The following is a 15,033-nucleotide window of genomic DNA, read 5'->3' as shown; positions in this document are numbered from 1 at the left end:
CCTGAATCCACTTTCTTTTCAGCAATATGAAATTTTGTCTACATCTGTCGTAAGTAGGCCTGCAAAAAAAGCCTGAAAAGACACAAGATGTCCACCATTTGGGTTTGAAGCCATTTTTGGGTCCTTCTGGAACTTTTCCACACGCCCTGAAAAGTCCTTTCATGTCTTGAAGTACACACTTTTCTTAAAAGAAGCGACGTCATCATTTCTGTTGTCTGCCGGCAGCGACGGTTACAACGCGTGGCGGGATGCAAAAAAGCCGTCCGTCATCCTGTCCGAGCTCTGCAAGAAAAACGGAATTCCGGCTCCGGAATATCGACCGGCGGAGGTCAAAGTCCTCAACAAGATCTTTAAGATCCCGCCAGATGCCGTCCCGGAAGGTACGAGCGCATCTTGAGCTCTTTTCAAATTGCCGAAAGCAAAGCCATCCATTTGTGAGCAATTTCCGTTTTTGAGATTTGCTGAGCAAGTCGGAGCGTTCGTCCGAGGACGAGACGGCGCTGGAGGAGCACGCGGCCGTCAGCGTGCTGCGACGTTGGGCCCAGATGAGCGAGTTCGTCCCGGGAGCGGTCCAGCTGGTACCCGAGCACGTGGAAATACGAGCGCTCGTCAACCGCGACAAGCCCGGACTGCCGCAGGTACTCGTGGCGACCCGTCGGCAGCATCGCTTCGTTGTTGCGACACTCGGCGTGTGTGTGCGTGCGTGTGCGTGTGTGTGCGTGCGTGCGTGTGTGTGCGTGCGCAGGGATATCTCCACATGTGGGTGGACATGTTTCCAACCGACGTTCCGGCGCCGCCGCCAGTGAACATCAAGCCTCGACTGCCCATCCAGTACGTCCGTTGTTAGCATTTAGCATCTAGCGCCACAGCATTAGCTACACTTTTTTTGCTTTGTGCAGCACGTCACATTTTTATCTCAACATTTGGCTTTTACTTTTAATATTTTACTTCTGGCAAGCCGCCATTTTTTTCTGTACATCCAGCACTTTTTTTCGGCATCCGGCACACCACTGCTTTTGTCTTCATCCAGCACGTGACAGTTTTTTGTCTACATCCAGCGTTTTGCTGCTTGTTTTTTTTTTCTGCATCCAGCTTTCCACCGCTTATTTTCTTGCCTGTCCAGCAACACCGATTTTTTTTCTACATCTAATCACTTGGTGCTTATTTTTTCAAAATCTTTTTCCCCCCCAAATTTTAGATTTTTCTCTACATCTTGCGCTTCGCTGCTTGTTTTTTTTTTTTTAATCTGGCACCACTTTTTTCTGCATCCAGCATTCTACCGCTGACTGACTGTCAGCCGATTCTTTTTCTACATCTAATCACTTGGTGCTTATTTTTTCAAAATCTCCCCCCCAAAATTTTTCAATATTTTTCTCTACATCCTGCACAGCACTGCTTGTTTCTGTTCTTAAAATCCACTACTTGTTTTTTTTTCTGGAACTGCTTCTGCTTCTTTTCTCCACCGTTTTCCCTCCGCCGAGCACTCGACCACGCGTTGCAATCTCCATGAAACACATTCCAGTGCCTGAGCCGTCCATTTTCACGCAAACAGGTACGAGCTACGCGTAATCATCTGGAACACGGATGACGTCTTCCTGGACGACATCAACCCGTTCACCGGCAATGCGTCGTCCGACATCTACGTGAAGGGGTCGGTGTTGGACGCTCTCGTCGCGTGGCCGCTCGCAAAGCTGGCTGCTGATTGGCTGTTTGTTTTTTGACGGCATCCAGTTGGATTCGAGGCCTGGAAGACGACAAGCAGGAGACGGACGTCCACTTCAACTCGCTGACCGGGGAGGGAAACTTCAACTGGAGATTTGTCTTCCGCTTTGACTACCTGCCCACTGAGGTCATTCGCCATCTTCAGTTTGACTGTCGAGTGCTGTTTTTTGTTTTGTTTTTTTGTTGTTGTTTTTTCTGGGGGTGTGGGGGGGGGGGTTATACTGTGATTGCGCTGATTTTTCAAAGTACCACTGATTGTCACACCCACAAAATGTGTTCTCCGCATTTTTGAGCCATCCCCGGCCGCAGTTGCGAGCGTCTCATTTGTGGCGTTTGTTTTTTGTTCCGAAGAAAGAGATGGTGTGCAAGCGCAAGGAATCTTTCTTCTCTCTGGAGGAGTCCGAATTTCGCCAGCCGGCCGTTCTCACGCTGCAGATTTGGGACTACGACCGCATCTCGGCCAACGACTTCCTCGGTGAGAAAAAGTCACCCACACAAACAACTTCACTAGTTTGAAGAAAAGGCCTTCATATTTTATCTATAAAAAAAAAAGTCATCGATTTTTGAGGAAAAAAACCTGTGGAAAAATTTTATATATTTAATACTTCATTCTTTTGAGAGAAAAAATTAAATATCTGAGAGAAAATGAGCATTAAAAAAAGTGAAATAGGGAAAAAATTGTGAATAATGTGGAGTATTTTTTGTAAAATACTTTTTTGAAAAATGTTTCATCTTTAAAAAAAAAGTCAACAGTTTTTTTTTCCTATTCTTTCATGAATATAAACATATATTTGGAGAAAAAGTCATTTTTGGGGCATAATAGTCATTTTCAAGGCATACATGGTGTGTTTTGGAGAGAACGTTTCATATTTTGGAGGGAAAAAAATGCAGTTCAACATTTGGAACACAAAGGTTAAATATTTGAAAGAATTTTTAGTATTGTTTAAAAAAAATTACATTTTTGTATACTTTTACAACAAAAAATATTTAATATTTTGAGAAAAAAAAACACAGATGTGCCCTAAATTTAGGAGCAAAAAATATAATTATTAGAATTTTTTTAAATGATAAAAAATAAAAAATAAACTTCTATTTTCACCCCAAAAAGTATTTAATGCTAACTCTTTGACTGCCAGACGTTTTCAGAAACGGGATGTCGCCAGTGCCAGCCGATTTAAGCATTTTGACTGATCTTTCAAGGTCCATAGAAAATTATGTGTTTGGACTATGGAAACACATAATACTACCAAATGAAAGATTGGACTCTCATCTTTCATCAGAAAAAAAAGTTTGTTTCTACCTTATTCCGTTTTTCAGTAATCAACAATAGAAAATGGTTAGTTTCACCTCTGTTTAAAAAAAAAAAAAAAACGTCTTTTAACGTCTTTGGCACTCCTCCATAGGATTTTACTAAACGTTATTTAACGTTTTTTGGCAGTCAAAGAGCTAAAAAGAATTTACATTTTTGAGAGAAACAAAGTAATATGTATATATATATATATATATATATATATATATATATATATATATATATATATATATATATGTGTGTGTGTGTGTATATATATACATATATATATATATATATATATATATATATATATATATAGAGAGAGAGAGAGAGAGAGAGAGAGAGAGAGGGAGTTTTCAAAAAATAGTGAGTGTAGTAATAGTAATAGTGTAATAGTTTGAGAAGCATTTCTTCTATTATCCAAGAAGTCAACTAAAAGCAAGCATTGTGTACTTGATGGCCGTCGTACAAGTTTTTGCTTGTTTGCAGTAAAACAAGGTTGAAATGTGCGCTTGTTTGTTGAAGGCTCGTTAGATCTTGCTTTGAGCGACGTGGTGCGCGGCGCCAAGTCGTCCGGCAAGTGCACGGCGCAGATGGCCAAGGACGGCGCCGGCCCGCGGGCCTCCATCTTCCGCTCCAAGAAGTTGAAGGGTTGGTGGCCTCTCACCCGCCGCCAGACGGCCGAGGAGGCGGAGCGCGACAGAAAGGAAAACGCCAAGAAGAAGAAGAAGAAGAAGAAGAAGAAGAAAGGCGTGAAGACGCACGACGTGCGGTTCACCGACAGCGACGGAAGCGTCCACTTGCTCATGGTCACTGCCACGCTTTCCTTCTTCCGACCCGACTCCAAACGACAATTATCAAACTCAAAATATTCACTTGTGCTTTATTTTTGTTTTGTTTTGACAAAAAAAACGACAAAATCCCATAGAAACAGAATTTTTTTTTTTAAATATTAACGGCGGTCGACTGATTCCCATTTTGGAAGACGACGCCAACATGACACTCAAAAGTGTGTGCACGTGTGTACATTTGTGTGTGTTTGCAGGGTAAGGTGGAAGCGGAACTTCAGTTGGTGACGTTGGAGCAAGCCGAGGCCAATCCGGTTGGACGAGGCCGCAAGGAACCAGAACCTTTGGACAAACCCAAGTAAGACGCACACGCACACACGTCAAAAAGCAGCGAGTGATTGCAATGATTTGCGTGACGCGGCGCCGCTTGCAGCCGACCCACCACCAGCTTCACGTGGTTCGTCAACCCCATGAGGACGTTCGTCTTCCTGATCTGGGCCAAGTTCAAGAAGTTCATCATGACTTTGCTGCTTCTGGCCGTGGTGGCGCTGTTCTTCGGCCTGCTGGTGTACTCGCTGCCGCAGCACATCACCGGACTTCTCGTCACCGCAGGATGAGCAGCCGCCTTTTGGAGGGAAGACGAGAGAAGCCGCTCAACCTTTTTCTTCCTTTTGGCCCCCACCTCAAAGTGGACTTCATGCGACCAATGGCCCTCTTTTGGGCTCCACAAGCCCAAATGGAACTTCATGCTTCTTGTTTCTGTCCCAGTGTGACAACATGATAATGCTTGCATCTGATTAACATTCATTCCATGTCATATCAATTTTGCATCTGATTATGCACTCAATTGATGGGATGACAGGATGAATTATTTTTCTGTTCTTATTTAATATTGTTTCCGTTATTTGGAATTATTTTATAATGTCATTACAAAAAAAACCAACACAAAACAAAAAAATGATTCAATGAAATTGAAAATTAAAAAAAAAGATGCACAAGAAATCAAAGCCCGAGGAAAAACTGTTTTTGTTTTTTATTCAAGTGAATGCAATACGCTTCCATAATTTTGACCCATAATTTATTTAATAATTATTATTCTAGAAAGCTCAGTCAAAGTTTTCTATACATTTTCCCCCCTGACTTTAGCACATATAGAAGTGGCAAAAAATGAATTTGACCATATTTGGACATGTATTGACATATATTGAAAAAATATATGAATTAAACTTAGTCCAAAAAATTAAAAAGTATACAAAACTGTACTTTTCGATTGATTTTCTGATGGATGGAGTGGGCGTGGCTGCATTGCCCCGCCTCCCCGGCGCGCGCCGCTGCCACCCAGTGCGCATGCGCGCCAACATGCGGCTCGCGTAAAGCAAGAAAGGAGCATCGTCGTTGAAAAACCCACCCCAAAAAAGACAAAGAAAACAAACAGAACACGATGACGTGACGGTACCGCTGAGTCCAAACAGCACCAGCTTCCGCTTCGAGTTCCGAGTCACCAGCGCCGGCGTCGGCCCGCGTGGCCGCTTTTGGCCTCCGTCCAAGCCGCTTCAGGCGTGTCGGACGTCGGCTCGTCTGCTCGGGCTGCTGCGCTCTTTTGTCAGCCACCCGCTTCGTCTCGTCGTCGCCCCGCCGGGTCCGATCGCTCAGAGCCGCAGCCGAGCATGCCGGAGCCGTGCGTGTCCGTGTCCGAGTTCGTGGGGGAAGTCCTGGAGGACTGGAGCTCGCCCACCACGTCGTCCTTCTCGTCCAAGATGAGCGGATGCCGGAGCACCGTGCACCTGCTGGAGGAGGTCAGTAGTCTGTACGCCGGGTGGGGGTTTCAGAGAGAAGCCGGTCGCTCATCAGATACCCCGCCCCCCCCCCCAAATAAAACGCCCTGTTCCCATGTACAGTGCCACTTTGCCATCATTAATTGTTGCATCTTCCCCGTTGCTATGAGACAACATCTTTGCAATCCTCTGACGTCATTCGCAAGTTGGCTATTGTTTAGCATGTCATAGTCATGACAATCATCTCCTAATATTCAATGCACAAATATTTTGTAAATATAGATTTTTTTAAATTTATGACCAATTGATAAGATATCACAATGTCAAAAGCAACGTAAAGTGTGACCAACATTTTGCTTTACTTTTCATTTTTAAATTATCATTATTATTATCAGACCATATACATTGTTGATTAAAGTCATTGTTTCAATGTCAGCCATTTTTAAAAAAGAGGACCTATTGAGTGCCAGCCAATTTTGAGCCTTCGGTTTGATCTTTGAAGGCTCACAGAATTTTTATTTTTTTTTATGACAATGGAATTACAGAAACTACCAAATGAAAGATTTTTCTTCTTTCACCACACACAAAAAGTTTGTTTCGACCTTATTCCATTTTTTAGCAATACGTGGTAGAACATCTGGGTTGGGTTCACCCAAATCACTCATTTTGGCCCAAGAAAGGCAGAAAACAAACTTTTTGTGAAAAAACAACAGTGACGCTGATCATTTTTGACACCTCAAGCATCTGAACAGGATTCACTTCTCATTGCATTGGAAGTCTTGAAGTGGTTTAGAGGTCAATCCCAATTCAACAAATCCTTCGCTTATTACTACCATTGACAGCGGGGGTCATAAATCACACGATGGCCATCTCACTCTATATTAAAAACCTGCATTTGGAAATGTATCATCTGTCGGTCGTAATTTGACCTCAAAGACTTCAAAGCAATTAATAAGTTTTGGGGGGTCATAAATCCCAGAATGAATCTTAAAATCAATAAACCATCAAGCCTTTGAAACGGTTACTTCTTGTGATTGTCCTTTGGGGTCGTCAATCACACGACAAACATGTCAAAAAAAGCAACGTTATGATGATGATGTTGGAAGAACGTTGTCGGCGTGTTCGCCGCGTGACTCGACACGCGACTGTGAGCTCGTTTGTTGTTTCTGCAAAGCTGCCAGGACGTCCGGTCAGCGGTTCAGCGGGTCATTTGTGGGCGGGAAATACGTCACTGATTGGAGAGCAATATCAACACACTTTTAGGAAATGAGAATCTTAAAAAAAAAAAAGCAAACAGAAGTGAAGAAAATGAAACATTTATATTGAATAATTATTTAAAAATAAAATGAATAGCAATTGCTTTGTGGCTCAAATGGAAGAAAAAAAAAAACAATTAAAAAAAAAACCAAATAGTTCAAAAATAACATATAAATAAATTAAATAAATTTAATTTTTTTATTTTAATTTAAATAAATAAATAAAATAAATAAATATAGCTAAGAAACAAAGAAAATAATACAATCATGTCTAAAATGGTTAGAAAAAAATAATTGTTTTATGAAGAGTTTAAAAAATAAAAAAAAATACTGACAGCTAACAAATGATTTAACATTAAACATTGTTTGCATTTTTTTTTCAGGCTCTGGACAGCGACCGCTTGTTGCTGCAGAAGATGAAAAAAGCAGCCAAAGCCAAATACACATCGGGTCAAGGTACACGTGCACACACACACACACACACGCACGCACACGCACACACTGGTGTGTGACTAAGGTGGCGTGTGTGAAGCAGAGCATGTGTCGCACCTGGAGCAGTACATCCTTTCCATGGAGAAGCTGTCCATCAACTGCCAGTCCAACGGCGAGGCGGAGGTTGGCTCCGCCTTCTTGCGCATGGCCGACTTCTCCAAGGAGCTGCTGTCGCCCATGAAGAACCTGGTGGGTGGCGCCGGACGCGCTCCGTCTCCGGCCTGCTGCTTGAAAAATAGCCAAACGTCGTGTTTGGATTACTTATGAAAATGTTTGTATTCCTTTGCGTGTAGTTGAAGAGCATGTTGCACAACATCAACTTCTTCCTGGAGTCTCTGGTGAAAGGCGACCTGCGGGAGGTGAAGGGGGTGAGGAATTATTATTATTATTATGATTGTTATTCTAATGTGGCCACCGGGGTGCCATGCCTCATTTGGAGGAGCGCAACTGACAAAATGAAATATAAATAAATAAATTCAAGTAAAAATAAAAACATATAAGAAAAAATATAATTCAAACATTAAATACAAAAAATAAATAGACTCAAGCTAGTCATCCATTGCTGAAAGTCTCCATGAAAGGCAGTTTGCAATGGCGGAGCCCAACCCAAGGCGCGCTTAGGACCGCCCCCTCATTTGAATAACGTTTCCACCTGACAGAGCGTCTGTAGCATGAAATAAATACATGTGAGAGCAGATTGATATTTAATTCTATTTATACATTTATTTTTGTACTTATTTCCACATTTCTTTTTAGATATTTTTTTTTAATCTCGTTTTTATTTTTATTGGATTTATTTTTTTCCATTTATATTTATTTGATGTATTATATTATGTATTATGTATATTTCTATTTTTTATATCCATTTTTATTTTAACTTCTATTTTTTTATTTAGTCGATTATTTATTTTTAATTGTGTCAGTTTTGGTCCTCCATAGCCTCATTGGTCTCCATTGCCATATATATATATATATATATATATATATATATTGTATGTTTGTTTGTTTTTGCGCAGGACCTGAAGAAGCCTTTCGACAAAGCGTGGCGGGACTACGAGAGCCGATTGTAAGTGAGGCGGTTCCACATTTTGACGGTGCTCAGATGCTAACGGTAGCATTGACACAGCGTGTGAAAATGTGTCCGTGATTGGCGTCATTCAAAGGCCAAGTAGCTGCAGGCCGCCATCGACGCCACAGGTTGGCGCTGTGCATGCTAACCAGCCCTCACATTTGTAGCACAATGTTAGCTTGTTAAGCTAACAACAGCCTAGCGATCATTTTCAGAGACTAGAAATCCACCCTGAGATTTGTTTTTTCCCAGCAACAATTTTTCCCCCCTATTTGGCCAATTCAAGTCAATGTTTTCATCTTTGCTGTAATGAAAGTCGACTTTCCCGCATTTCGCAGCAATTTGACAACATGAAAAAATAAAGCAATCGCTAACATTGTTGATTTTGCCTCTCGGCCCCAAAACACAAGTTGCGTTTCTTCCGCATTGCTCCCGTTTGGCGTTTCGTCAGCAAAGCGAGTCTTTGTGTGCAGCAAGCAGGTGGAGAAGGAGAAGCGCGAGCTGGCGCGTCAGTACGGGATGGTGAGGAGCCAAGTGAGCGGCGGCGAGATCGCCGAGGAGCTGGAGAAGGAGAGGCGGGCCTTCCAGCTCGGCATGTGCGAGGTCCGTCCGACCGACCGGTTGCGTGCTCTTCCTCCTCCTCCTCTTCCTCACATGTGGGGAACGCGTGTGTGTGTGTGTGTGTGTGTGTGTGTGTGTGTGTGTTCTCCAGTATCTGATCAAGGTGAACGAGATCAAGACCAAGAGAGGAGTCGACCTGCTGCAGAACCTCATCAAACATTTTCACAGCCACAACAAGTACGCAAGACACACACAATACACACAATATGGGCTGTCATTGACCAACGCGTGTGTGTGTGTGCGTGCGTGTGTGTGTGCGCGCGTGTGTGTGTAGCTTCCTGCAGGAGTGTGTGTCAACCACGCAGAGGCTGAAGCAGTACATGGACGAGCTGAACGGCGTCCTCACTTCGGTAACACAACAAAACACTCCTTCTTTATTTGATCTTTTATTTTGTTTTTATTTTTTATTGCACCATTTTTTTCTTTGAAAGTATAATTTGATATATATATTTTTTTAAACCTTATTTTTTATTTTGTTTTTGTTTCTTTTATGGTATTATCTTTTATTTTATTAGATTTTGATTTGCTATTATTTGTTTTTTCATATCTTATTTTATTTATTCTGTTTTCTTCTATTTTATGGTATTTTATTTTATTTTTCTAGATATGTATTTTTTCTTCTGTATTTATGTTATATCATTTTATCTTTTTTTTTAATTTGATTTCAGGTTATTTTATGTTATTGTTTATATCTTGTTTTATTTGTTTTTTAGATTACTTTTTGTTTTAATTCATTTCATTGCATCTTTATTTTTATTTCAGTTAGTGTTTATTTGATTAAGTTCAATTTTTATTTTATTTTATTTGGTTTCATTTTAGTTCAATAATTTGCAATCAAAAATTGGCTGCTGGTCTGAAGGTTCCTTCACTCCTGACCGTTTTTTTTTATTGTATTTTATTTCTGAGTATCCGGAAAAAAAACGAATTAGTGTGAATTGTATTTTTGCTGCTGGTGTGAGAAATGGAATCCAATTTATGGAATGAAAATTGTCGTCAATGTGCATGTGACGAGCTCAGAGCAGCGAAATTCATTTAACAGTCAAAACCCGTCCAAGAGACACAAAATTAACGACCACCAGAGGGAGACAGAGCGGGAAGTCTGACGGATTGCGCAACCATTTTCGAAGAAGAAGAAGAAGAAAAACATAAAGGGGAAAAAAAACAGCCACAATATTTGCACCTTTAAGAGAGGGGCACAGTATGGATTGGGAAAAAAAAAACTCAGCAAACTGAGTGGGCAATTGCTCATGTGTTTGCCTTTGTGTATTATGAGGACATTTCACCTGAATACATGCCGTGCTGCGAGGACATTTTGAATTATGAGGACACAGCCCATGTCCTCATAATTATTTCAATGCAGAAGTGCTTCTAGGGCTGTAGAAGGCTTAAATCCAAAGTTTTAGCCAATGTCCTTGTAAAGCATAATTACGTGAATTTGTGTATTTTTGTGTATTTGATGGCGCCCCCTGTAGGAAGGTCCTTGTAATGCACCACTTCATGAATAATTCACACCAGTGTATATTTCACAGCATTTGATTGGCTGACCATCACCTGTCCTCACAATTACGCACGTCTCCATAATTCAGTTTTTTCTCAAAATGCTGTGTATTGTGAATGTTTGTCTGTAGACACAGAGCCTTTTTTTTTTTTTTTTGCAGCCACCATTTCCTAAGTAAATAATTAAATAATGAAATACCCTACGATATTTAATTATATATTTCAGTATTTAATTATTTCAGTGGTTGTTTATTTAAAAATGTACAATGGTTAACAGCAGAGACAGAGAAACTGTCAGTGCCGTACATTAATTCATCATTTAACATCCAACCCTGCCTTTACAGTATAACATCTTTCTGTACACCAGCGGCCAAATGTTTTGAGAATGACATTGATTTTCTAAGAATCTGCAGTGCTGACTTATTATTGTTTTTTTATGATGGCAATTTGCATGTACATGTACTCCAGAATGTTATAGTGATTAGATGAATTGCAAAGTCCCTATTTGCCATGAAAATTAAAGTAATTTCCTTTAGTGACCTTACAAACTTTAAGTGAAGAAGGCTTCAGGGCACCCAAGAAAATCCAGCAAAAGCCAGGACTATCTCCCAAAGTTGATTCAGCTGCAGGGATAAGGACATCACCACCAGTGTAGAGCTTGCTCAGGAATGGCAGTAAGCAGGTATGAGTCCATCTACACTCATGGTGAGGGAGTAAGACTTTTGGAGGATGGCCTGGTGTGACCAGTGAAAAAGGGATTCCATAAACACAGACCAAAATAAGGAAAAAAGAGTTACAGTTATTTTCTCTGATTAACCCCCTTTCCAACTGTTTGGGGCATCCGGAAAAATGCTTGTCTGGAGAAGAAAAGATGAGCGCTACCATCAGTCCTGCTTCATGCCAACAGTAAAGCATCATGTGACCATTCATTTGCAGGGTTGCTTCTAAGCCAAGTTACTGGGCTCGCTCACAATTTTGCCAAAAAACACATGCGTCCATTACTAAAGTATAGTACCAAAACATCCTCGGACAGCAACTGTGTGACAGCAGCAAGGTTATTTTATTTACTAAAGCAAAAAAACATTTTCGTTAATGAAAAAAAAAAAATAACTTTTTAAAAAAGCAAACTGAAATCACATTAAACGATTACAAAATTATCTATAATTCTAGCAATAATATCCTTTGTTTTCGTCTGTGGTAATTAATTTAGTATATGAGCCTTTCGGGTTAATTTTAAATGTGATCTATTTTTTTTTTTTAATTGACACTGTAAATCATAGAACAATAGCCACTCTTATCAACAAAGTTCATAATCCAACACTGAACCAATTTGTTGATTTAAATGTGATTTATTATATTGCCCGGAGTACGGAAGTGACGTCATCTAGCAGCCCCGATAGAGAACCGCCCCCGGCTCTAATTACTTCACGAGACGTGATGGCAGTGTAGCTGTGCTAATGAGGTAGGTTTGAAGCTCGAATTTTTCCTCCAGAAACTTGTTTATTTTAATGTTGGTCGCTTGTGTACATTGCTGAAAATGATTTATAATGCAAGTCCAGTGTAAGTGCAGCTAAGCTAACGTTAGCATACCTAACCATCTGTTGATTATGATGGTTGCAGCTAATTATTTAGAATTGCTACGCTTTTGTTAGCGACGGTTAGCTCAGTTAGCATAGCAGAGCTAACCGTCTGTTGAGTAAGATAAATGCTAATTGAAATTTTTAAGAGGAAAGCAATAACAGGCTGGTTTGATAGGCTGGTTTGTGATGTGAAAATATACAATGGTTTAGTATTACCAGTACAGTATAAATGAAGTATTGGTAAATTGCTGCATTTGTGTTTACTTAAATTTGTTCTTTAAATAGAAATATTTCAGTAAAGTCTGTTAGTGTTCATTACATTTAATTTATGCAAATATTTAGCAGAGCTGTGCTATCCACTATTTTATTTTCGTTGGCACATTTACTGCACACTGCACAGGATATTATGGTCCACAGAAAGTCAACTTCAAAACATCTGCACCAAGTTACCTATCAAACTGATTGAAACTCATTTTTTTCTATAGCTTTAGATCATTATCTTCAGTGAGATATGTCAGTCATGAGGCCACAGAGGGCAAAAGTTAAACCCAAAGAAGAGGTAGCATATTTTTCATCCTTAGGTAAAGACAAGGATGGCTTCACCATAAAATATATTAATTCATTCAAAGGTGAGTATTGGTAAAAGATTCTTTAGTATGGGCCTAGTTTTCATTACTGTTATAATGAAATATTTCTGTTGTATCCCTTTTTCTTTGTAAGGTCGAGGAGTGTTCAGTTCCTGCTCCTTTCAGAAGGGAGTCTTTCCTACTGAATATCGAGGAGAAGTTATAAGCAAACAGGAACGTGAAAACAGGCTGAGAGTGTATCATGATGCCCAGAAGGTTTTCATGTTTGAATTTCACTACAATGGAAAAACACTATGGTATGTTTATATGGTGTGTTGTCACACTTAATTTTGTTTTTTTTGGGGGTGGGGGGGTTATCGTGCAAGGTTTGACAAAACATAAAAGATTAATTATAACTCAAAAGCAAAAGTACATTCTTTTCTCAATATAATTTTTTTTGTTTTTATTTCATTTTTTTACAATATTGTGACTTATTTTTTTATTTTACTTTTACAGTTATCGTGAGTATCGCTAACCTCACAATATCATGTTGATTATCATATCGTGATTGCTTATCATGACATTTGGATATTGTTTCATACATGTGACATACTAGAATTACTGGTCGCACATTCATGATTACATGAAATTACAGTATAGCAGTCTAGTCTTAGTAAGAATTTAATTGTATTGGTATTTTTCTATTCATCTACCCCAGGTTTCCACTGAAGCACAACCTGATGAAGACACCGCTATCACAGACTGCGCCAAAGTTGACCAGGTGACTAGATTTCTTTTTGAATGTTGTTGAAATCAGTTTTCAGAAGCAAGACATTAGTGGAGGGTGGAGATACTAGGGCTGCACAATATGTGGAAAATATCTTGGCGCACGAATGGCTCATGCAATATGTGCATTGCAAAGACGTGCAACAAATGGATATTGGATTGTTTGTATACTTTAGTCTGAGGCTAAGCGATATGGCCAAAAAATTAAATAAAAAGTCTTTTAAACCAACCATCCAGCATTCTGCCACCACTTGTGCAAAATTTCAACTCACAATAACATCTGGATGTAACAGAACATTATAACAGTTTTTAATAATCCAGAAGACAAAATACATTTCACGATTTAGCAAATTTTCAACGATTCAATTTGAATTTAATTTATTCAATTAATTTGATTTATTGCCAGGCCCTACTTGAGTCTGATTTTGACCAATCAGAGACAACCTTAATTGCGCATCGCCATACAAGAGAATTGTATCGAGGAGCATTACTAACAAAAAAAACCTTATTTGGATAAAACTAGATCAAAATGAGCATGATTATTTTTCCGCATGTACGTGCATTTCTTTAATTAGATTATGAAGATATATATATTCGGTCCATGTTTAATGTCAAAATAATCTCCATCACTGTATAAAACACCCATGTCGCATGTTTTGTCAATACTGTGCAGCCCTCGCAAGATACACAGTCCTCACAATGTCGTAGTTGTGAATAACTGACACTCTGAGGACAGTGTATTTATACACTGTGAGTTTAAAATACGTTTTGAGGGCTTGGAGTTACACATACAGTCCTCACAATTCATACTCTGGTCAGGTATGGACACTCTGAGGACTGTGTATTTTCTTATTTTTGTGTCATTGTGAAAAATAGACGTCACCAATTTACACAAACCTGTAGTGCAGACAGATTTATTTATTTATTTTTGTAATGGCAAATAAAATGAGTTTGCATTCACATTACTTTAACCTATTCATTGTTCTGTATGTACTGTAACTGTGTAAATGCACAGGTACAGTCAGTCGTGTTACTAAGAATTTAATTTTATATGTATTTTTCTCTTTGTGTACCAGGTTTCAACTGACGCACAACCTGAAGACATACAGTAGCTGTCACAGACCAAGTTGACCAGGTGACTAGATTTCTTTTTGAATGTTGATGTTGAAATACGTTTTTCAGAAGCAAGACGTTGCACAATATATAAAAAAAAGATCTTGTCGCACGAATGGCTCATGCAATATGTCTGTTGCAAAGACATGCAACAAATGAATATTGTATTGTATACTTTAGTCTGACTTTGACCAATCAGAGACTGCCTTAATTGCGCATCGCCATACAAGAGAACCGTATCGAGGGGCATTACTAAAAAAAACGAACTTATTTGTATAAGACTAGATCACAATAAGCATGATTATTTTTCCGCATTAACGTGTATTTCTTTCTTTGGATTATAAAGATCTCTCTATCTTTATCTTTATGTCTATATATCTATCTATATATCTGTCTCTCTGTCTATATATATATATGTATATTTGTGTGTATATATATATATATATATATATATATATATATATATATATATACTGT

General features: G+C 39.4%; 2 protein-coding genes and 1 long non-coding RNA gene across 14 annotated transcripts in view; 2 read left to right on the top strand and 1 right to left on the bottom strand.

Annotated features, from left to right (window-relative positions):
* Nucleotides 1–4,997, top strand: part of fer1l4 (fer-1 like family member 4) — a 29,284-nt gene extending 24,287 nt beyond the window's left edge. Inside the window, exons 41-49 of one of the 5 annotated variants that reach the window (XM_077578470.1) lie at nucleotides 226–380; nucleotides 457–638; nucleotides 746–831; nucleotides 1,553–1,651; nucleotides 1,732–1,849; nucleotides 2,074–2,197; nucleotides 3,539–3,822; nucleotides 4,059–4,159; nucleotides 4,235–4,990. In XM_077578470.1, the coding sequence (XP_077434596.1) occupies nucleotides 226–380; nucleotides 457–638; nucleotides 746–831; nucleotides 1,553–1,651; nucleotides 1,732–1,849; nucleotides 2,074–2,197; nucleotides 3,539–3,822; nucleotides 4,059–4,159; nucleotides 4,235–4,418 (1,333 nt within the window). In that variant the 3' untranslated portion in view covers nucleotides 4,419–4,990. Of the gene's footprint in view, nucleotides 1–225; nucleotides 381–456; nucleotides 639–745; nucleotides 832–1,552; nucleotides 1,652–1,731; nucleotides 1,850–2,073; nucleotides 2,198–3,538; nucleotides 3,823–4,058; nucleotides 4,160–4,234 lie in introns of those variants that run through there. The other 4 variants (XR_013295653.1, XM_077578471.1, XM_077578472.1 and 1 more) reach the window with 4 other exon arrangements.
* Nucleotides 4,998–5,130: 133 nt separating this feature from the next.
* Nucleotides 5,131–15,033, top strand: part of LOC144059406 (arf-GAP with SH3 domain, ANK repeat and PH domain-containing protein 2-like) — a 24,439-nt gene continuing 14,536 nt past the window's right edge. For 5 of the 8 annotated variants that reach the window (XM_077578482.1, XM_077578480.1, XM_077578478.1 and 2 more), the window contains exons 1-8: nucleotides 5,132–5,597; nucleotides 7,216–7,288; nucleotides 7,365–7,513; nucleotides 7,618–7,692; nucleotides 8,341–8,390; nucleotides 8,867–8,996; nucleotides 9,106–9,191; nucleotides 9,289–9,364. In XM_077578482.1, coding sequence (XP_077434608.1) covers nucleotides 5,469–5,597; nucleotides 7,216–7,288; nucleotides 7,365–7,513; nucleotides 7,618–7,692; nucleotides 8,341–8,390; nucleotides 8,867–8,996; nucleotides 9,106–9,191; nucleotides 9,289–9,364 — 768 coding nt within the window. In that variant the 5' untranslated portion in view covers nucleotides 5,132–5,468. Of the gene's footprint in view, nucleotides 5,598–7,215; nucleotides 7,289–7,364; nucleotides 7,514–7,617; nucleotides 7,693–8,340; nucleotides 8,391–8,866; nucleotides 8,997–9,105; nucleotides 9,192–9,288; nucleotides 9,365–15,033 lie in introns of all 8 variants that reach the window. The other 3 variants (XM_077578481.1, XM_077578475.1, XM_077578474.1) reach the window with 2 other exon arrangements.
* On the bottom strand, nucleotides 6,041–9,231 carry LOC144059413 (uncharacterized). The gene is made up of 2 exons (XR_013295658.1): nucleotides 7,382–9,231; nucleotides 6,041–6,807 (listed from the first exon to the last, which is right to left on the bottom strand). It is a non-coding gene; the product is annotated as an uncharacterized LOC144059413 (long non-coding RNA).

Source organism: Vanacampus margaritifer, chromosome 10, assembly GCF_051991255.1.
Source record: "Vanacampus margaritifer isolate UIUO_Vmar chromosome 10, RoL_Vmar_1.0, whole genome shotgun sequence".
Lineage (NCBI taxonomy): Eukaryota > Metazoa > Chordata > Actinopteri > Syngnathiformes > Syngnathidae > Vanacampus > Vanacampus margaritifer.
Note: the sequence above shows the minus strand (reverse complement) of the source record. Positions and strands in the feature narration are given on the sequence as shown.